The sequence below is a fragment of the Globicephala melas genome, chromosome 5, assembly GCF_963455315.2.
Source record: "Globicephala melas chromosome 5, mGloMel1.2, whole genome shotgun sequence".
Classification (NCBI taxonomy): Eukaryota; Metazoa; Chordata; class Mammalia; order Artiodactyla; family Delphinidae; genus Globicephala; species Globicephala melas.
In genome coordinates, this window is record NC_083318.1 from 75,638,666 (window position 1) to 75,662,274 (window position 23,609).

The 23,609-nt window shown below is 40.8% G+C and overlaps 1 protein-coding gene and 1 pseudogene across 1 annotated transcript in view; one reads left to right on the forward strand and one right to left on the reverse strand.

Annotated features, from left to right (window-relative positions):
* The first annotated feature begins 2,016 nt into the window (after positions 1-2,016).
* The window catches only part of SPMAP2L (sperm microtubule associated protein 2 like), a 57,912-nt gene continuing 36,319 nt past the window's right edge, over positions 2,017-23,609 (forward strand). Inside the window, exons 1-2 of the mRNA XM_030880638.2 lie at positions 2,017-2,530; positions 18,823-18,853. Coding sequence (XP_030736498.1) covers positions 2,110-2,530; positions 18,823-18,853 — 452 coding nt within the window. The 5' untranslated portion in view covers positions 2,017-2,109. The remainder of the gene's footprint in view (positions 2,531-18,822; positions 18,854-23,609) is intronic.
* LOC115865661 (small ribosomal subunit protein uS17-like) lies at positions 11,925-12,398 on the reverse strand (annotated as a pseudogene).

Consider the following 23,609-nt stretch of genomic DNA (forward strand, 5'->3'; position numbering starts at 1 on the left):
AGTAGGCTTGGGTTTGTTGTTAATGTATATTGCAAACTCTAGGGCAACCACTAAAAAAAATAAAAGAAGTTATAACTGATATGCCAAGAAAAGAGAAAATGAAATCAAATAAAATGCTCAATTAAAACCACAAAAGGTAGAAAAAGAATGGAAGACAAAAAGAGAAACAAAGAACAAGGACAACAGATAGAAAACAGTAAAAATATGGTAGCTATTAATCCAACTAAATCAATAATCACTTTGAAGGTCAGTGGTCTAAATGCACCAATTAAAAGACAGAAATTTCAGAGTGGATTAAAAAATAAAAGATCCATAAACACACGTCTTGCTTACAAGAAACTCACTTTGAATATAAAGAGACATATAGATTAAAATTATGTGAATGAAGAAAGATATAACACTAATCAAAAGAAAGCAGGAGTAGCTATATTAATTTCAGACACAGAAGATTTGAGAATAATGAAAGTTATCAAAGATAAAGAGGGGAATTATACCTAAAGCACAAGCAACAAAATAAAAGGTAAGTGGGACTACATCAAACTAAAAAGCTTCTACACAGCAAAAGAAACCATCAACAAAATGAGAAAACAACCAATGGAATGGGACAAGTATTTGCAGACTGTATATCTGATAAGGGGTTAATATTCAAAATATATAAAGAACACATACAACTCAATAGCAGAAAAAATAAAATAAGAAACGGAAAAGGACCTGATAGACATTTTTCCTGAATAAGATCTATAAATGGCCAACATGTACATGAAAAGATACTCAACATCACTCCTCATTAGGGAAATGCCAGTTAAACAATGAAGTATCCCCCCAAGCCTATTAGAATGGCCATCATCAAAAAGACGAGATAACAAATGCCAGCTTGGATGTAGAGAAAAGGGAATCTTTGGTACTCTTGGTGGGATTGTAAATTGGTACAGCCACTGTGGAAAACAGTATGGAGGGTCCTCAAAAAATTAAAAATAGAACTACCGTACAATCCAGCAATTCCACTTCTGAGAATATATCCAAAGGAAATGAAAACACTAACTCAAAAAGGTATCTGCACCACCATGTTCCTAGCAGCATTATTTTCAGTAGCAAAGACATAGAAACAACCTAAGTGTCCATGGATGGGCGAATGGATAAAAGAATTTGTAGTGTATATATATGTATATACATGCATACAAACATGCAAACAATGGAATATTATTCAGCCATTAAAAAACAAGGAAATCCTATCATTTGCAACAACATGGGTGGACCTTGAAGGCATTATGCTAAGCAAAACAAGACAGAGAAAGACAAATACTATATGATCTCACTGATGTGTGGAATTTAAACAAACACCAAACCCAGAAAAAGGAATCAGGTTTGTGGTTATATGGATTGGGGGGAGGGGGTCGGTTAGAGGAAGGTGGTCAAAAGATACAAACTTCCAGTTATAAGATAAATAAGCACCAGGGATGGAACCTACAACATGATGACTCTAGTTAACACTGCTGTATGCATTATAGGAAAGTTGTTAAGAGAGTAGATCCTAAGAATTTTCATCACAAGGAGAAAAAAAATTTTTTTTTATTGTATCAATATGAGAGGATGGATGTTAACCAAACTTATCATGGTAATCATTTCACAATACATGTAAATCACACCATCATGCTGTACACCTTAAACTTATACAGGGATGTATGTCCGTTATTTCTCAATAAAACTGGAAAAATAATTTTTTAAAAGAGGGGAATTACATAATAAAGAGGTCAACTCTGCAAGATGTAATGATCCTACATGCAAGTGTATGCGCTTAGAAACAGACTTAAAGTAAGGGAAGCAAAAACAGCTGATCAGGGAGCCTGCCCCTTTTCTCTTTTTCACCTGCCTCCTCTCTAAGGGGCGGGGCCCCAGGTGGGCCCCCGCAACTTGGCGCGTCGTCTTGGCAACGGGAGAACGTGCAGGGAGGGGCCCAGAGGCGGGGCTTGTTACGCGCTGCCGCGTCGCGTCTGAGTTGGGCGCGCTGGGGCGGGGCGCGCGGAGTGCGGGCCGTCAGCCCATCCTCTCCCATCTTCTAGAAGGCGAGCAGCCTCCGGTCGTCGCCCAGCGGGAGCTTCTGGGCCGCCAATGGAGAGCCAGGAGTTTTCGGGTTCTTCTGGGCTGTCCGATGGGCACGACATGGCAGAAATATCCACTCGCTCAGAAGCCCTCCACAAGCCCATTGTAGTCAGGATATTTGACGTGCTCAACCAGCCTGGGGAGTCCGAGGAGCCGGGGTTAGCCGAGGAGGCCGGCGAGCAAGACCAGCCAGGCGAGTCAGAGGGGTGTGCAGAGTCCCACCAGATCCCCAAGCCCCACAAGCCCTATGAGCTCTACCAACCCTGTGAGCCCCACAGGCCCCCCAAACCCCATGCACCTTACAAGCCTCATCCACCCCGCGAGCCCCACAAGCCCCACGAAGTCGAGTTGCTTCCCAGAGCTGGCGTGATGATCTCCCCGTCTCTGCTGACCAGATCCCCGCCACGGCTTCTGCCATCTTCCCTGAGAGGTAGGTGTTGGGGGTCCCTCTGGGGGTTCTAATGGGAAGGTTTGCCTGCAAGGAACCTTTTATTTTTTTAATATAAATTTATTTATTTATTTATTTTTGGCTGCACTGGGTCTTCGCTGCTGCGCGAGCTTTCTCTAGTTGCGGCGAGCGGGGCTGCTCTTCATTGCCGTGCGCGGGCTTCTCACTGTGGTGGCTTCTCTTGTTGTGGAGCACCGGCTCTAAGCACGAGGGCTCAGTAGTTGTGTCACGCGGGGTCTAGAGTGCAGACTCAGTAGTTGTGACTCACGGGCTTAGTAGCTCCACGGCACGTGGGATCTTCCCTGACCAGGGCTTGAACCCGTGGTCCCTGCATTGGCAGGTGGATTCTTAACCACTGTGCCACCAAGGAAGTCCCCCCCCCCATTTTGTTTTAAAGGAGGATAACACTTGTGTCATTTACCTGCTGTTTTGCAATGCCCTGTCTTTGGACCTCAAGAAGCTCTGATGGGAAATTGAGACTGGTGATGAAACAATCTCTTCACTCTGCTCTCTCTCCACCTGGGGACTTGCTAGCTGTCCTTGATTAGTCACTGTCACTAGCTGTCCTCGATTAATCACTGTCACTTCTTTTTGAAGCCCTTCTTAAGGCTTCTCTACAGTTAGTCATTGCAGTCCTCTGGGTTGCCACTTTGAACATACCTCTATTATAGCACTTAAGATTTTGGGTTATATCACTATCCTTTTCCTCAGCTAAGGGGAGGGATCCTTGAAGGGAGGATAGTTTTCTCAGTGTTTAGCACATGGTGGTGCTCAATAAATGCTATTACATTGTTAAAGATGTAGTAACAAAACACTCATTGAACAAAAATTCAAACAGTATGTTTACTAAGTGCTTGCTGTATGTTCAGTCATCAACAAGTTCACAAGCTAACAGGGCTGATGGGACTTGGGTATAAACATCCAGCTCACTTATGGCCTCTCATTGATGACTCCACCCAGAACAATTCCTTGTCCACACTGGGCTTCCAGTTCCTTGGCTGACCACGTTTCATCTCATTTTCTCCTTGACTTGTCTTTATCAGCCTTGATTCTATGGTCTGTCATGTCAGTTGCTTACTTACAACATCTTCACCTCCCCATTGGCTCTTTGGCTGTTCACCGTACTTCTCCTGGGAGAACCTCAACCCTGGTTAAGCCCACCCATCCACCCTCTACCTACACCTGAGCATCTGACTCTTCCTGTACAAAATCACACAATCATACTGACTGCTTTTATTTCAATTTCATAACCACAGATCTCAGCTGGTCACTTGGCACTGCCTGGCAAGCCCACTTTATTCACCTAATAAATTAGTTCTCCTAATCTGTGAGATGACTAAATGCCTTCTTTACTCTACTCCAGCCTTCACACCTTTGACCCCAAACAGCTGAAGACTTTGCCTCACACTTGAGAAAATAGAAGCGATGTCATGAACTCCCTTATTTTCTTACCACTAATCTATTGCCTTACTCTAACCTGCACCCATGGATTCTGCCTTTTCTCATATTTCAGGGAAGAACTGTGCCTCTTTTTATGAGTGGCAAAAGCCTCCACTTGTGCTTTGGATTCCTCTCTTGTCTCCTGAAGACCTTTGCTCCTGCAGTTATCCCCTCTCTCTCCTAACAGCATCAGTCTCTCTCTTTCTAATGAATCAGACCCATGAGCATACACATGTACTCTAGAATCTTCTATCTTTTTTTTTTTTTAACATCTTTACTGGAGTATAATTGCTTTACAATGGTGTGTTAGTTTCTGCTTTATAACAAAGTGAATCAGTTATACATGTACATATATTCCCATAACTCTTCCCTCTTGCGTCTCCCTCCCTCCCACCCTCCCTATCCCACCCCTCTAGGTGGTCACAAAGCACCGAGCTGATCTCCCTGTGCTATGCAGCTGCTTCCCACTAGCTATCTATTTTACATTTGGTAGTGTATATATGTCCATGCCACTCTCTCGCTTTGTCCCAGCTTACCCTACCCCCTCCCCATATCCTCAAGTCCATTCTCTAGTAGGTCTGCGTCTTTATTCCTATCTTGCCCCTAGGTTCTTCATGACCATTTTGTTGTTGTTTTTTAGATTCCATATATATGTGTTAGCATACAGTATTTATTTTTCTTTTTCTGACTTACTTCACTCTGTATGACAGACTCTAGATCCATCCACCTCACTACAAATAACTCAATTTTGTTTCTTTTTATGGCTGAGTAATATTCCATTGTATATATATGTGCCACATCTTCTTTATCCATTCATCTGTTGATGGACACTTAGGTTGCTTCCATGTCCTGGCTATTGAAAATAGAGCTGCAATGAACATTGTGGTACATGACTCTTTTTGGACTATGGTTTTCTCAGGGTATATGCCCAGTAGTGGGATAGCTGGGTCGTATGGTAGTTCTAGTTTTAGTTTTTTAAGGAACCTCCATACTGTTCTCCATAGTGTCTGTATCAACTTACATTCCCACCAACAGTGCAAGAGGGTTCCCTTTTCTCCACACCCTCTCCAGCATGTATTGTTTGTAGATTTTAAAAAATTTTTTTATTTTATTATTTTTTTAAAATTATTTTTTGCTGTATGCGGGCCTCTCACTGATGTGGCCCCTCCCGCTGCGGAGCACAGGCTCTGGATGCGCAGGCCCAGCGACCATGGCTCACGGGCCCATCCACTCTGCGGCATGTGGGATCCTCCCGGACCGGGGCATGAACCCGCGTCCCCTGCATTGGCAGGCGGACTCCCAACCACTGCGCCACCAGGGAAGCCCCTGTTTGTAGATTTTTTGATGATGGCCATTCTGACTGGTGTGAGATGATATCTCATTGTAGTTTTGATTTGCATTTCTCTAATGATTAATGATGTTGAGCAGAATCTTCTATCTTGAAATAACCCTTAACCCCATGTCTTCTTCAGACCCTTCCTTCTCACACCATCAGCCCCATTTTTCTGCAAGTCACTGCAGAGCTTGTCAAAAGAGTTATCTGTACTCACTGACTCCTTTTTCTTGCTTGCCATTCTCTTCTCTACCCACCTAGTTAGGCGTCTTTCTCCTCTACTCCACTGAAACTGCTCTAGTTTACTGTCTTTCTCCCACCGCCAACCCTTTTGTCTCCTTTTTGTGTGGATATTTCAGTATAGGTGATCCATTTGCCGCCTTAGTTCTTTGACCTCTTCACTTTGAATGATGGGATCCTTCACTGCATCTTAGATACCCACTGCATTAGCCTTTGATAATGTCAATTGCTGTAGCACTTCCAAAATGTCTGTTTCAAGCACTCTAATCTCTAAGCACATCTATCTTTCCAGCTCACTTACTCCTCCTTGTACCCTCTCAATTCTTCAGCTTCAAAGGGACCTCTAATCCACTGATGCTATCAACTGTTCATTATATACCACTTACTACCTTATGTCCTTCTGTCTCTCCTTACCTTAGTCCATAGTCTACCAATGGAATCACTTCCTTGCAAGTATTAGCTCCCTTGTCTCTCCCTCTTGTCATTCTTGCTTAGTTAAATCCAATTCTTGCCTGCACTTGAAAAGATGCAAAAAAAAAAAAAAAAAAAAGATGACAAGGGAAAACAAACAACTATGTTGACTGATCTTTAAATCCATGACCTTGAACTTCAAGTGTGCTTTCATTGCTCTCAGTGATTGTGTGGCAGTCATACTACATTTCCCTAATCAATTCATTTGCTAACAGGGAACCTACCAAACTACCAGGATCTATACATATATACTCTACCTTTTGTCCTGTTAATAATAGGCAAGCTGTCTTTGTTCTTACCAGAGGCCATTCTCTCAACCTGTATGTTGAATCCTATTCCACCTAATTTTAAGCTCTTTGCCCCTAAAATTAGCCCCTCTCTTTCCCACATCATTTTATTTCCCTCTCCACTGGATCATTCCCATGAGCACATGAACATGCAGCAATAACTCCTATCTTGAAGAAACCAAACCTTCCCTTAACCCCATGTACCCCTCCAGATACCACTCCTATACTCTGCTCCTTTTTAGAGGAAAATTCCTCAAAATAGTTTATGAGTTATTGTCTCCATCCTCTCTTCCCATTCTCTTGAGAACCGACTTAAGCTTTTATCCCCTCTACTTAGCTGAAGTTGCTCTTGTTGAGATCACAATGACCTCTACCTTGCCAAATTCAATGGCTAATTCTTCATCCTCATCTTACTTGTTTGACACATTCACTCCCTGTTTCTTGGAAGTCTTTCTCTACTTGACTTCTGGGATACCACTTCATTGTCATCCTACCTCATTGAATGCTCCTGACTCAGTTTCCTTTGCTAGATCATCTTTGTTTTCCCAGCCTCTAGGTTGAAGTGGGCGATAGCTCAGTTCTCTCAGATTCTTTAGAACTTTCCTTGCTCCCTGGATGATGTCATCAGTTCTGTGGCTTTAACTGCATGCTGATGACTTCCCAAATTATCTCCAGCCTCCATTTCTTTCTTGAGCTCCAGAGTTTTGTAACCAATTGTCTCTTTAACAGCCCTACTCGAATATCTAGTAGAAATGTAAAATTTAACATATCCATAACTGAACTCTTACTTCTGCCCCCAAACTTGCTCTTCCTCCACTGTTCCCCATTTTAGCAAATGGCACCACAATTCATTCATCCAGGTGCTCAGGTCAAAAACCTTGGAGTCATTCTTGACACCCGTTTTTCCCTTACACTTTGCCTCCAAGCCATTAGTAAACCCTAATTTTGAAATATGTCATGACAATGACCATTCTTTTTTTTTTTTTTTTTTTTTTTTTTTTGCGGTACGCGGGGCCTCTCACTGTTGTGGCCTCTCCCGTTGTGGAGCACAGGCTCCGGACGCGCAGGCTCAGCGGCCATGGCTCACGGGCCCAGCCGCTCTGCAGCATGTGGGATCTTCCCGGACCGAGGCACGAACCCCCGTCCCCTGCATTGACAGGCGGATTCCCAACCTCTGCGCCACCAGGGAAGCCCGACAATGACCATTCTTAACATCCAAGCATTCATCACCTTTGTAAGCCACTATCATCTCTTGCTTGGTCTGCTTCAGTAGCTTCCACTCTTGCGACATTCATGCCTTCCCCACATCATTTCCACCAGTTCATGGTTCATGTGGCAGTCACAGGGATCCCTTAGAACATAAATTACGCACAACTCTCCTGCTCTCACCTCTCCAGAGGGAGTTCTCATCTTGCAGAGTTTGTAGTCTAAAGTCCTAAGTAAGCCTACAAGGCCCACATGATCTGACCTGCCTCTCCAGCCTCGTGTCCCACCACTCTCCCCACTGCCTCTGCTCTCCAGCCACGTGGGCCTCCTTGCTCCCACCTCGATCATTCCACTTGCTTTTTCCTCTGCCAGGACACTCTTCCCTCAAGTATTTGTCACCTCCTTATAAAGGTGTACCGGATCACTCTGCCAAAAATACACTCTTTGGTCTGCTCATGTTTTTAAAGTCCCACACTTTTGTATTCAGCTGCCTACTGGACATCTTCATTTGGATGTATCATAGGCACCTCAAATATAATATGCTTTGAGACAGAAGTCTTGACTTTCCTCCCAATCTTGTTCCTCCTTTGGTCTTCCAACTGAAGACTGAAGATTTCCCCCCCGCCAAAATCTATTTCTCCCTGATTCCTTTTTCTTCACCCTCAAATCCAATGCATCCAATGTAAGTTCTCTTTGTTTTCTTTCCAGACCATTTCCTGAATTCATTCATTTCCTCTGCTACTTGCGGTCATTTACGGTCATCATCCCACTCATCCTGCTTACAGTCATTTCTCACCTGGATTTCTATGTTCTCCTCCTGAGTAGTCTCCCTGCTTCTGCTCTTTTTCCCTTTCAGGTCTTTACTACCTTAGCCAGAGGGGATATTTTAAAAACCAAATTGGATCACATCTTTCCCTTACTATATTATCCTTCCTGTGGTGTCCCATTGCTCTTAGAATAAACCCAAACCTTTTGTAGGGGTCTCTAGAGCTCCACGGGCTCTCTGACCTAACTCCCTACCACTTTCCCTACTGCTCACTCTGCCCCAGTCACACTGGCTTCTTTTCTCTTCCCCTAAAAGGCCAATCCCATACTTGGTCCTGCTTCAGAATCTGCATGGGTGGTTTTCTCTCCCTAGATGTTTATTGTTTTCCTAGGACCATCTCGTGGTTAATTCCTGTTCAGATCTCAGCCCATGTTTTTAAAGGGTGGGAAAGCCTACCTTTTAGAGGGCCTTGCCTGTCTGTGCTGCCCCACAATAGCCCCCCTGAAGTCCCGGTATAGAAAGTTTTCAGACTTTGCTTTAGAAAGGACTACTTTAAAGCTTCTATCTTCTGAATTTATCTTCTAGATTTTCCTTGTTAAAAATTCCAGTAAGTCTTTATGTTAATTCAATAAGCAGCGAGTATATTTATATATTATTTACATAAAATAATGTAAACATTAGGCCATATGTAGTCAGCATGTCACCATGCCCCTCTCACTCAAACATTCCTTCATATGAAAGACGTTTACTGAGAATATACTAAGGCACTCTTCTGTGTCCTGTGAGGGTGTTGAGATGACTGAGACATGGCAGTTTTGGTTGTGTGCACATTTAAAAAATGTATATTGTAGAGTAAGTTCCATCATTCTAACACCTTACTAATGTGTCGTCACTAATCATCACTGTCACTCTTAAACTTTATTGAGCACTTACTATGTTCAGGGCATAGGCACTGAGCTGTAGATGAATAAGACGTGGATCCCATCCTTGGACTGTCAGTGTGGTTGGGGAGGCCAAACACATCCTCAACACATCCCTGGCATAGAAAGTAAAGTGGACTGGAGTATGCTATAGGACCGTCACTTCATTTTTCTGAGTTAAATGGCAGTACTGACCTCTTTTATGGCTTCTGTATTGAATCATAATTAGAAATGTCTCTTTCTACTTCTAGGTGATGAAAGAATTCACCATGGGTTTTCTTTTCTTAAACATTGAAATCTTTGATCCACTAGAATTTATCCTGGTGTATGGTATGAGTTATAAACCCAGCTTTCTTAGTGCCTACTCAGTTGCCAGTGCTATCTTGACACAGATGAAATCAGGTGAAAATGAACATGAAACATATATTTGAAACAAGAGAAAAAGCTCACAAAAATGCAGACCGAGGGGGTGTGAGAGGAGACACAGCTTAGTAGTTAGCTTGGTGATGTGATATTTTTGAGCTCTAGTTTGCATGGAGGTCCCAGTTTTTGTTGTTGTTGAACCAGACGGAAGGGCTTGCCCTCTTCCTGCCTCTGCCTTCTCACCCTCAAGCAAAACCCTTTCCCACATTCTCCTATCTCTTGCCCAAATGACCCTGAGCTAAGGCAGTGGGGAGCTGTGCCTAGGAGAGGATTGAGGAAGAATGAATAGTAGTAATGATTATATAGCTTAATCTGTCATGTCAGAGAACATCCCAATGTTTGTTTACATGGTCATACCCAGCATAGACCTGGACTGCTTTAAGACCGGTCTTCAAAACCATAGTGTACCTAAAAACAAGCACAAATTTTACTTCAGAAAGCTTTGAGAAATAACCTAGGTCTTACCGAAGTACCTTCAAGGGAATTCTACCATCTAACACAGAGCAAATCCTGCTGAAATGTTCTTGAGGCACATCTCTTCCCAAGTCCCAGTCACCATGTCAGCTGTTCCCCACAAATACCTTTCCTCTTTCTCTCAAGCTGCATCTTGCCTCTCTCTTGCCCGCCTGTGCCCCCTAGTTCTGTCCTGAGAGGTGTTCCCTGCCTTTCCTTTATAGGTCAGTGGTATCCCATTCGTACCTGAGGCTGAGCAGCTCACACATGGGCTCCTTAAGGAGGCAGGGTAGAGGGCAAGTGGAGAGTAGTTATACTTTGACATTTCATCCTTATCGTGTTACAAAACGCTTTACTTCTACATGCAGCGGGAATCCCCGTGTAGGAGTGCCTCAGTCCCCATCAGGGAACAACGGCTTTTTAATCATGCTTCCTCCCAGCAGATGGCAGCCTTCCCCAGCAGATGGCTTGGAGCACAAGCCAGATCATCCCACTGTTGGCTCCAGTGGCAACAGGAGCAGTGTGGTTTGTTTGCTGCGGAATAAAATACAAACATCTAAAGGGCATAACACAGCCATAACGTTCTGATTATCTCTTAAAGGGAGATGCTATTCATCATTCTGCTCAGAATCCTTTAGAGGCTCCTTCCTGTTGGCCTTATAATAAGAGCCAAACTCCTCCAGGGCTCATTGTGATCTGGCCTCACCACAAATCCTGCTCTCCTCTTCCTTGCTCCCTTCCCTCCAGCCACCCTGACTGCTGTCTTGCTGCGCCTTTCTCTTAATTTCACCTCAGGGCCTTCACACTTGCTGTTTCTTGGTCTGAAATGCTCTTCCTCTCTCATTTCCCTTTCTCCCCTCTCCTATATCTGGCCCTTTCTTGTCTTTCATTTCCACAGGTAGAGTGTCACTTCCTCCGAAGACTGCCTCCCTATCTCCCTAAACTAGGTGCCCCCTTCCTTCCACGCAGTGAACGTCATGCTAGTTTATCTTCTTCCGGTGCTCACCACCGTCTGAAATTGTTCACCTGCTTATTGTCTGTCTGTCCACCTGAAAGGCGAGCTGCTTGAGGGGAGGACAGGGACTTTATCTTGACCCTTCTCTAGTCCAAAGCTTAGAACGTCGAGGTGAATTCCGCCTAAAAGTCATTCATACGGACGTGGTCTAGATTCACCCAGTCGTCGTTATTCAGCTCACAGCAACTTAGGTCCATTGAGTGTCCTACGTATTTAACACCATCTCATTTCATCTTTAAAACGACCCTTTGGTGTAAGTGCTATTTGTGTCCCCACTTTACAGATGAGGAAACTGAGGCAGAGAGGAGGTAAGTGACTTGCCAAAGGCCACACACACAGTAACAGAGCAGAGATTGGGCCCAGGCAGGCAATCCCACACCCTGCTCCACTTCACCACCACACTTCTACCTGTGCTAGGTGCTATGGGTGACAGGGGAAGTAGATAGGAAGATAGTGAGGGGAAGGAGCTCAGCACAGTGCTTGGCACATTGTAAGTGCTCAATAGATATTATAGTGTTTTGTAAATAGTGGGCCTGTCTATTCTATCTATTCAACTGTGTACGTTTTGTGCTGTGAGGACTACAAAATAAAGCAGTCTTTCCTCACATCTTTACAAGCTTAGGGAAATAATATAGACATAAACATAACAAAATATGTAGAGCCCAGATGAGTGATGTGGCCTTCAGTCCAACCATAACCAGACACTCTACCTCTACATACAATTATCTCCCATTCTTGTACCACCCTGCAAAGTTTTGTTTTGTTTTTTTTGACTGGGAAAATAATTTTATTCTGTTTGGCACAGTGGGCAGGGGTCCAGTCTTAGAACTTCTGGAATTGCATGTTGGTGCCAGCAGCCTTGGAGACCTTCACATTGAAGCATACCGTCTTGCTCAGGGGCCATCCCTCACCCACTGTGTAAATGTCGCCGATCTGGATGTCCCTGAAGCAGGGGGGAAGGTGCACGGACGTGTTCTTGTGGTGCTTCTCGAAGTGGTTGTACTTTCGGATGTAGTGGAGGTAGTCTCGGCAGATGACAGTGGTCCTCTGCATCTTCAACTTGGTCACCAAGCCAGACAGGATCCTCCCTCAGATGGAGAAATTACCAGTAAAAGGGCATTTCTTGTCAATGTAAGTGCCCTCAGTGGCCTCCTTCGGTGTCTTGAAGCCCAGACTGATGTTCTTGTTCTATTGCGGGAGCTTCTCCTTGACAGTTTCTCCAAGCAGGACCCTCTTCTTATTTTGAAAGATGGTCAGTTGCTTTCTGTAGACACGCTCAGTCTGAATGTCCGCCATCGTCCAAGCTGCCTGAAAAAAGGTTCTGCAAAGTATTTTTGTCCTCAATTTACAGATGAGGAATCTGAGACTCGGCATTTGTCTGTGGGCATGTAGTGGTGGGACCAGCATTCAAAACCCTGTTAGTTTGATCCAAAGCCTGTGAAATACTGCAGTGGCTATACAGGAGAAAAGAATGGAGAATGGAGAAAAGAAGCACTGCTGTTACTCTCTAGGAAAAAGGAGCTGGGAAATATTTTAGGAACAGGGAGTGATACTGGAGTTGTACTCAGGAAGATCTGCCCCAAGGATGGATTGGATGTTTGAAATCCTGCCCCTGCCCCCAAAGAAATGTGAATGCTTGAACACTGCCGTGCCTGAGTCACAGCTCCACCCACATACTGGGGATTTCAATTTGAGCACATAGTAGAAGAGGGAGCTTGATGCCACTGGAAAGGGCACTAAACTAGGAGGTTAGTTCTGGTTTTGTCATAGCTGCATGTCTGTTTCCTTCCTAGTGAAATGAGGATTCTAGTGCTGAGAATCTGGCTTTTAATACAGCTGCTTAATTTGATACAGCAAGATGTTGCCAAAATGAGATTACTATATATTCTTGAATATAAGGAAATTTGGAAAAACTCTAGCCAATTTGAATAGATAAACTTTTAGGAAGAAAGATAGTTAGACAAATGTTTATTTAGAAAGGTGTTAATGTATATTAACACCTATAAAATTAAAATAACATTAAAATCAATGATATAATTTAGAAATAGTTCTTATTTCTAACGTTACATTTCATGGAAAAGCCGTTTTATTCAACTTTTTCACTTGCATGCTTGACATCACTAGAGTTACCTTTTGAGTAATTTAACACTTTTTCCAGGAAAATCATTTTTATTTCTTAAGTTATTTGAGATAGAAAATTTAAGAGTTTTATTATAGAAATTTTCAAACACACCCAAAATAGAGAATGTTATAGTGTACCCCCGTATACCCATCACTTAGTTTTAATAATTATTAACATTTTGCTAATCTCACTTCATCTAGGTATTCTCTTACCAACCCTTCCTACCACACACACACACACACACACACACACACACACACACACACACACACACACACACATTTTGGGGCTTCCTGTAGGACAAGTTTTTTTGTTTGGTTGTTTTTTTAATTTATTTATTTTTCATACAGCAGATTCTTATTAGTTATCTATTTTACACGTATTAGTGTATATATGTCAGTCCCAGTCTCCCAATTCATTCCCCCCACCCCCTGCTCTCCCCCCTTGGTGTCCATGCGTTTGTTCTCTACATCTCTGTCTCTATGTCTGCCTTGCAAACCAGTTCACCTGTACCATTTTTCTAGCTTCCACATATATGCATTAATATACGATATTTGTTTTTCTGACTTACTTCACTCTGTATGACAGTCTCTAGGTCCATCCACGTCTCTACAAATGACCCAATTTTGTTTCTTTTTATGGCTGAGTATTTTTTTTTCTTGAAGGATAAATTTATTAATTTATTGAACAAATACTTACTGTACCAGGCATTGTACTTAACAGCACCGTTCCAGAGCTGCCTTGTTAGTCTGATTCTGCCTTTGCTGGGGAACCTGTCATCTGCTTGTGCAACATCACTCATGGGCCTCATCAGACAAGTTGTTTTAAAGAAAATACTAGACACCATTTCATTTTGCCCATAAGTATCTTATATGTCTTTCTCATTGCTAAGGACTTTAAAAAACCCATAAATTATCATGCCATTATTTACACTTAAAATTTACAATTATTCTTTAATACTGTCTAATACCCGCTAAATATTTAAGCTTCCTTAATTGTCTCAAAAGTGTATTTTTACAGTCGGTTAGTTTGAATTAGCCCTCACACAAGGGCCACACATCGTCTCTTCTCTGTTACTCTTTTTTTTTTTTTTTTTTGGCCGCACTGAGTGGCATGTGGGATCTTAGTTCCCAGACCATGGATGGAACCTGCACCCCCTGCAGTGGAAGCACAGAGTCTTAACCACTGGACCACCAGGGAAGTCCCTCTGTTACTCTTTAACACCTACCCTAATCCTCTCTCCCTTTTTCAAACACGTTTGTTAGAAACTTTGGGTAAAATATACCATATTCTGAATTTAATTTGTTCTTTGTGACGTCTTTAACTTGCTCTTCTAGCTCCCCTTTTTTTTGCAAAGCATATAGATTAAGAGGCTTGCTTAGACTGAAAATAGTTTCAAGCAAGAATTTTTCATAGGTGGTGCCACGCTTGGGGGCATACGCTGTCAGGCTCTGACGTTTGTGGTGGTTCTAAGATTGATGAGTGAGTTCAGGTGAGGTTGGCTCAACCCCTCCATGGTAAAGTTCCCCATCCACCTTTTACCAGGTGGTTTCAGCAGCCAGTTTCGTTCTTTGCCTAGATTCCATTATATCATTAGGGATAAGATAGGCACCTTTTGAACCTGTGTTTTATGCTGTCACTAGAAATTATGTAACAAGCCATCAGAACCCATTCATGTAATGTAACAGAACTTTAAAAAAAATTCATTCTGTAGCTGTACTTTTATCTGCACAATACAACTACCTCATTCTTTGTGTTTCTATTTTGCTTTTTAAAATGATGTTTAATTATTTAGAGCAACATCCAATGCTTAGGATTACAAAAGCATATCCCCAAGAATAATTATTAAATCTGTTTTAAATTTCTTTACTTCGTCCCTCTTTTTAAATACTGATTTAAATTTAAATTGTAGGGAGAGCTCTATAATTATTTTAGCATTAATTGAAGTTGTTTCAGGCTGATATGTTTTCGTTTCTCATTTCTTTGTTGGGAAAATAAAGTAATTGAGAAAGTGTCTCATAAGATGAGATTTATAAGAACTTGCATGCAAGGTAACCTCGTTTCTGAGGAATAATTTTTGGGAACAAAATCTTTCCTTATACTCAGTTATTTATGGTGCTCTACTGAAAACTTCTTATTTTTTAAAATTTGTCATGGTTTCATGAAACGCATATATCAAGAGTAAAGTTTAAAGAAGGAAGAAAACTAAGAAAATAGGATTCTCTTCACCTTTTCATTCTCAAGTCCTATAATTTATTTTGTGTGTGTATAACACCGTTGAGACCTCACAAGAGAAGTTTCTTTCAGATTTCAATATTAGGAAAAGTTGATGTTTTTTGCTTTCAATGGTAGAATTAGAATGTTCAGAAATAACTGTACAAGGCTTTAATTATACATTCTTCCTTTTGTTTCATTGTATTTTCCTTTCTCTTCTCCCTCCACTATTTTTCTATCTCTCCTTGAATTTTTCATCTTAAAACAGATAATATCCTATTGTAGTGTATGCGTTTATGTAAGCAATCTAAAATTCATTTAGAAATGAGGGGAGGGTATAAATACATAAGGAAACCAATGAAAATACATGTGAGTACATGATCACAATTAGGTTCTCATTTCATTAATTTTCATAGGTGGAATCTTTAATAGTAAATTATTGGGTTGGCCAAAAAGTTCGTTCAGGTTTTTCTGTAAGGTGTTGGAGAAAAACCCAAATGAACTTTTTGGTCAACCCAATACTTAAACTTTACAATTACTGAAACTTAACAGTTTACTTAAACTGTTTTTTATTTACAGAAATTTAAGCATTTAAAATTAATTAATCTTAATTTTTAAATTTTTAGGATTATAGCTATGATTTATTGTGTATTTACTATGTTTTGGGCACTATGCAGAGTGCTTTACATGTATTATCTTGTTTAACTTTCAGACAGCAACCTTTTGTTTTACATGACCGTGAGAAAACTAAGGTATGGAGAGCTTTAGTAAACTTGCCCAAGATCAGAGGTTGGAGCCAGGATTTGGTTCTAGGCAGTCTGATTCCAGAGCCAGTGGTCCTATCCATTAAACAATATTATAGTATTCCCTAAAGCTGTTTGCTTCAAAAAATACCAGTGCTTGTCCCACCCCCTGAGGTTGTGACTTAACTGGGCTGGGACCCAAAATTTTTAAAAGATTTCCAGGTGATTCTAATGTGCAGACAAGTTTGGAAACCATTGTAATACTGCTTTGCTTGGGACGTAGCTGACACAATGGCCACCTGAGAGCTATTCCTTCCTGCCAGTTGATGAGATAACATCAAAAATGTGTTTCTAAAATGAAGCATGAAAGCTCTACCTGTGGGAGAAATTATAGCATGAAAGGGCAAAAGGAAATAGCATAATTCATTCGTATTACCAGCATTTGTAGAAGTTATTTTAGGATTAACTCAGTGTTATATTGACTCTGACTTGTGTATATAAAGCTGGAAACCAAGCTTGGTGATGCATCAAAATCCACAAAACAAGTGCTGTATCTTTCATGAGGGACAGCATGACTGTGTACAAGGGCATTTTTGTAGACTACCCTCCCCTCTTCCTTACGTCTGAGTCAGTTTAGCCTTAAAAGGAGACTAATAGAAAATAGCCGAACTCAAAATTTTCATTTACTTTTTTTTTTTTTTTTAAGGTCATAGCCTATCTCCTAGTGGGCTGTAAACTCCTTGTAAAGAGAAACCAACCGTATCTTATAAATTTTGTTCTCTCAACTTTGGCACCAGGCTGCACATACTAGAAACCCAATCAATACCTGAGTACTGTGTTTCCTACAGTGCTCCTACATTGATGCACTAAAGTTGTAACTAATAATTCTACCATTCATCTACTGTCTGCATCTATTATATGCAGGGTGTTTTACATACATGTCACTAATCTTTACACACACCTACCCATTATCCTCCTATCTGAGGAGAGGAAACTGAGTCTCAGAGAAGTTAAGGAATTTGCCCAAGATTGTACAGCTGAGTAAGTAACAAAACTGGGGTTTGAGCCATGTCTGTCTGATGCCAGAGCACACCCACTTTCCTTTACCCCAAACACTCCAGAGGGTGGCCTCCCAGACGTGATTAAAAACTCCCAAGGTGAAACTGTCTGGAACAATTTGTCATAATGAGGCCTATTATAATAGGCCTTTGGATAATTTGGCCTGTATGATCGCCTATATTTTCCCATAGTAAAAAAAAAACTTCTAAACATAATTTTTTTTTTTTTTAAGATTTACTTTTATTTATTTTTGGCTGCGCTGGGTCTTCGTTTCTGTGTGCGGGCTTTATCTAGTTACGGCAAGTGGGGGCTACTCTTCACTGCTGTGCGCGGGCTTCTCATCGCGGTGGCTTCTCTTGTTGCAGAGCACGGGCTCTAGGCGCACAGGCTTCAGTAGTTGTGACGCACAGGCTTCAGTAGTTGTGGCACACGGGCTCAGTAGTTGTGGCTCACGGGCTCTAGAGTGCAGGCTCAGTAGTTGTGGCACATGGGCTTAGTTGCTCCACGGCATGTGGGATCTTCCCGGACCAGGGATCAAACCCATGTCCACTGTGCCACCAGGGAAGTTGCTCTAAACATGAATTTTAATTTGCTTCCATTTTGTCTGTTTTGAATAGTTCAGGTGTATCCAGCTTTCTACTGTTAAAGATACCACCAGTAACATTTTTGTGCATAAATCTTTGCCCACAGTTGGAATTATTTCTTTAGGGTACATGTTTAGAAGTAGAATTGGATTAAGGAGTATAAGCATTGCTGACTCGTACTACCAAATTATTTTTCACAAAGTGTACTGATTTAAATATCCACCAGCAGCATGCAAGTACTCATTTCATCTTACCCCTCCAGCATTGTTTTTTTTTTTTTTGCTGCTCCTTGTGGCCTGTGGGATCTTAGTTCCCTGACCAGGGATTGAACCTGAACCTGTGCCCCCTGCAGTGGAAGCACAAAGTCTTAACCACTGGACCACCAGGGAAGTCCCTGCATTGTTATCCTTTGTAAAAAAATTTTGCTCGTTTGATAGTTTTTAAAAATCTCATTTTTTATTTGCATTGTTTTGATTACAAGCAAGTTTGAACTTTTTCTTATGATTATTAGCCCTTTGTGTCTCCATAGATGAATTCCTCTTCTTTGTCCATTTAACTTTTGACACCTTCCTTAGTGTTTTCCTTATTCATCTATCCTTTTATACTCTTCAGTTATTAAGACTATAAAGCCTTTATCATTTTACCAAATATTTCTCCAAGTTTTTGTTCTAAGTTTTATTTTTTGACACACAGAAGTTTTGTTTTAAATATTTTAATCTGTATGTTTCCTCTGTATCTTCTGTCACCTTTAATGCAGATTAAAATCCAGTGATTAAGTAGGTATTCTCTTATTTTTGCTCTAATTCAATTTTTTTTAAATTTAATCTTTGATTTACCTGTGGTTTACTTTGATAAAGTAGTGTGATATATTTAATTTGGTCTTTCCCCTAAATAGTTACTTTTCCTAGCTCCTTTGTTTATTGATTTGTGATGGCTATTTTTATCATATATTTGATTCTTACTGAATCTAATTTTTGCTTTTACTTTTCTTTTTGCAGATCCTAGTCCCTGTGACTTTGTAAGGAAATGGTAAGACTATAGATATAGTACCATTTTCCCAGACTTTACTAGCTGAATGGGGCACTCAATCTGGGGCATTTGAGGTGAAAGCCTGTCTTGGGGGTTTTGAGAAGATTCCTATGCTTTCCCTTTGTCATAAGCCCTTTTCTCATGGTAATTCCTGTGGGAAAAAGGAAAGAAGAGAGATGAAGTGATTAAAATGAAGATTTAGGAGAACTCTTCTTATATTCACTCAGTGCTTACTTGTTTGCTCCATGCTATGTGTGTCACATAATAGGGCTGAACCTTTAAGGGACTTGGGATTCTGCACTGACAATCTCATGTCATAGATTTTGTGAAGCTCCAAGTTAATGTATCCCAGTCTCCTCTTGCCTCTAATTCAAATTCAGTAGTTAATGAAATTTCAAGAAAGTGACCTCTATGAAAAAAAAATGTGTGTATGTGTGTACATACAGTGTATAAACTAGATGCCTCCTGAAAATAGATGCGTACTCTTGGTTTGGCTAAGATATACTTAGAAGAGGTAACAGAATAGAATCATTAAAGAGAAAATACCAAGGGTTCATATCAATGGCTCATATAGATGAGAAGTAAATAATATCAGATTTTATTTTATTTTATTTTATTTTTTTGCGTTACGCGGGCCTCTCACTGTTGTGGCCTCTCCCGTTGCGGAGCACAGGCTCCGGACGCGCAGGCTCAGCGGCCATGGCTCACGGGCCCAGCCACTCCACGGCATGTGGGATCTTCCCAGAACGGGGCACGAACCCGTGTCCCCTGCATCAGCAGGCAGACTCTCGACCACTGTGCCACCAGGGAAGCCCAAGAGAGTGTTTTTAAAATGTCTTTGTTTTTACTGTTATACTACTTGTTGCTTTTGTTTTATTGCTTAATTTGGTTTGATTCTGTGAGAAAATTGTTCTATCTCCATTTTCTATCCCTGTCCCAGTCCTCTCAAACAATCTTGTTAAACAAATGTGCTGTACCTGATTGTTACAAAAGAAAATATTTTCTGAATATAAACAAAATAGTCAAGTGTAAAAGAGCATTTTGACTGACAGAGAGAATTATTTGAGTTACCCAATCAATTCAGACCTGAAATCATTTCCATAATTGTTGCTATATAAACATATATTTATTGCTCTGCACCTAAGGTAAGGATTTCCAAAACTTTCTTAGCTGTTGTCAAACTATAGGAGACTAATTATCAATGAAGACATGGAACAGCAAGGGAATCCTTATTAAAAAAAAAATTTGCCTTCAAGAGTTAAAATCCTTCGACCACATTTTCTTGTTTCTGCACAGGATCACAACTAGACATTGTGAGGTAATATAATACCTGAGAGAGAAGGGAAGCCTGCCTTAAGATGAAGAGATGTAGGTTGCAGATGTAGCTATGGTGACATAATACACAATAAGTGAATGAAAAGGAGAGATATTAATCAGACCTCCACATAGGATTAGCAGATGTTAATGAGATAATTTCCAATAGAAGTAACAATCCAATTTAAGTATCTATAGGAATAAACGAGGAAACTGTCAACTGTCTTGTGTAAAATGGTACATTAAAAGAATATTGTTTAGCTGATGAAGAAAAGGTAGGGAGGGAAATCTTGGCTTGGAGGTGATGATGGGAGCCAGAAGCTGACTTGCTTGCAAAGATTAATATATAATAAAATGTTCTGTCTGCACTAAGGCTTGCTGTTTTCCTCTACCAAGCCACCTCCCCTGGAGTTGGCTCAGGCTGTCTCAGCAGGGCTCAAACAGTACCTGCATGTCAAAACCATTGTTTTATTGAGTAAGGGTGTAGTTTTTGGGGGTTTTTTTTCCTTCTGGCAATGGACAGTGTCTTCATTGTTTCCTGACAGTAACATGTCTTAGGGATTGCATTGTATCAATTACATAGCAGATCTCAAACTTTCACCACGAAAGGATCTTTTGGTTATCTCAATCCACCACCACGATTTCATGTTTGGAAATATTTTTTGTTGTTATTGTTCATTATATTTGTTAACTTTAAAAAAAATTAAGGACATGCAAAAGTACTAAACAGAGTCTTCTATCCGCCTGAAGTAATGTATGGAGTTGATATAGTTCAGAAACAAATTTGGTGTTTTGGGGAGCCTCAACAGCCTGTTAGTGGGTGGTGTCAGATTCCATTTGATTTTCTGAGATGTTCTGAAGGTTGTGGACTCCCATTATTGTCTTCATAGATCTCCTAAGGTTTGGGGAACTTTAGGCTGAGGTAAAGCATCAGAGTAGTCCTGAGGGACAAAATGCAGATTAGGTTAGTTGCAATAGGAAAGGGGGTAGTTAGAAGAGTCCAGAATATGACACTGGGGGAAAAGGGTGTAGAAGCGGTATACTGTCCTTACTGCCTTCAAACCTGTATTTTACCTAGCAAACTCTTTGAGTGATAACACAGTTTAAACAATCTTAAATGTATTACTTTATCTGGTTTACTGATGGTTCCATGATTTTCCCTTATAAGATGCTTAAACTCAGTTTATATTTTAAACAATTAAATACCAATTCAATTCAATTCAATTAGCATTTACTGAGCATTTACTATTATACATGCAAGGTATCATACTAGGTGCTGTGAATGAGAAAGGAAAAAGGAACTAACATTTATTGAGTACTCACTCCATGGTTAGAATGTGCTAGGTACATAACCCTCCAAGATGGATATAGTTATTTTTATTTACAAATGAGGCTAACTGCACTGGCCTCCTGTTATTTTTCAGACATATAGGCATGCTTCTGCCCCAGGGTGTTTGCACTTGCTATCACTGCTTCAATGGGATGATCTTTTCTTGAAAAGTTTATATACCTTATCCTTGTTCAAATATAAGCTGATCAGTGATGCCTTCTTTGACCACCCTATTTAAAATTGCAACCCCGTTCCCCTCTACATACTCCTCATCCCCTTACTGACTTTATTTTTCTTTGTAGCTCTTATTGACATCTTATATACTGTGTATTTATTTTTTCATTATTGTCTTTCTGCCCTGACTTGAGGGCAAAGATTTTGTCTGTTTTGTTCCCCTATATACTCTCAGTCCTAGAACACTACTTGTTACATAGTAAGTGCTCAATAAATATTTGTTGAACAGATGAATGAAAGCTGAGAGAATTAAGTAACTTGCTCCGGGATAAGAAAATAGCACTTCATTTAAAAATAAGAAAACACAGAATATCCATTGTTGGTACTGGAATAATAATCTCTTACATGAGAAAAATGGTTGGATCAAACGTTCCATGTTTCTAAGATTGAGTGCTGCCACCATCACACTGGCCTCAGGGGAAATGTTCCATTGTTAATACTGTGGCCTGGGTGCGTGCCTAGAATCCTGACTTGCATTTCTCTGCTAGCACAGCTAAGGCAAGGCATTAAGGGGCAAATAAGTCATTACTAAAGGCTGAGGGACAACAAAAGTTGTTGAATTAAACAGAGAGTAACATGGAAATAGATAAACTGATTGAAAGATTTCAGCTTGATCTTCAGGATGGATGGCCCAGTTTTGTGACTGTACAACCTCGGGAGTTCCTGTTAATCCCCCCTTGCCTCCTCCCACTTTTTAAAAGGAGCTTCATGATGCATCAATCACCATTTAATTAGGAAGACTTCATGTAAGGGTTTGCCCGAATCCTACCTGACACCAGGCAGGGCCAGAGCTTATTTTAACATAAAGAGTTTAGAGCCTATTAGAGAGCTCAGGCAAGTGTTAGGGAGAATGCTTTTCCTCTCACCTGCCTTTTTGTACATAGAAGCACTTTCCTTGAATATTTCTGGCCTCTTTCCTTATCCCATAATTAGACCCCCCAGGGGGTAGAAGTGACATTTGTTTGATGGGATTGGGAGAGAGAACTGGTCACTTCTGGGTCCTCTCTCTCTGGGACCTGCTTATCTACACTGAATGATCTTTGTGATCTGCTTTCTGTCACATAGCAAACTTAGCCTCTGAAGGGGGAGGCTTGCAGCCTTGGGGGACAAGTTCAATACAGGGATGTCAGGGATCTGCAGGACTCTCTTCAATATCATCTTATCAATAACAGAGGAAGTATTTTTTTTCTACTTGTCTGACTTCTGTGCCTATTTTTCAGTTAGTTACTAATTGTGGTAGGCAAAAAGCGTTGTTATTTATTGGGTCCTTCAAACTCCAAGCAAGTACATAAATAATTATAACATGAGCTATAGTAAAATATGTGGTGTATTAGTCTGCATAGGATAGGCAATGCTGCAGTAACAAACAAGGTACAAAACTCTCAATGACTAGATGCAATAAAAGTGTATTTACCCCTCATGTCACGATCCAGTGTGAGTTAGCTGGCTGTGCTGTACAGAATATGTAGTTTCTAGGGTCACTGCAACAGGAAAAGAGAGAGGGAGGAGGAGGACACTAGTTCTCTCTCTTTTATAAAAAAATTTTTATTGAAGTATAGTTGATTTACAATGTTGTGTTAGTTTCTGCTGTATAGCAAAGTGAATCACTTATACATATACACATATCAACTCTTTTTTTTTTTAAGATTCTTTCCCCATATAGGTCATTACAGAGTATTGAGTAGAGTTCCCTGTGCTATACAGTAGGTTCTTATTAGTTATCTATTTTATATATAGTAGTGTATATATGTCAATCCCAGTCTCCCAATTTATCCCTCCCCATCCCCCCCACCAGGAAACTAGTTCTTAAGTGCATTGCCCTGGAGTGATACCCAACACTTCTGCTGAACGTAGACATAAGTGGTCACATGGCTTCAA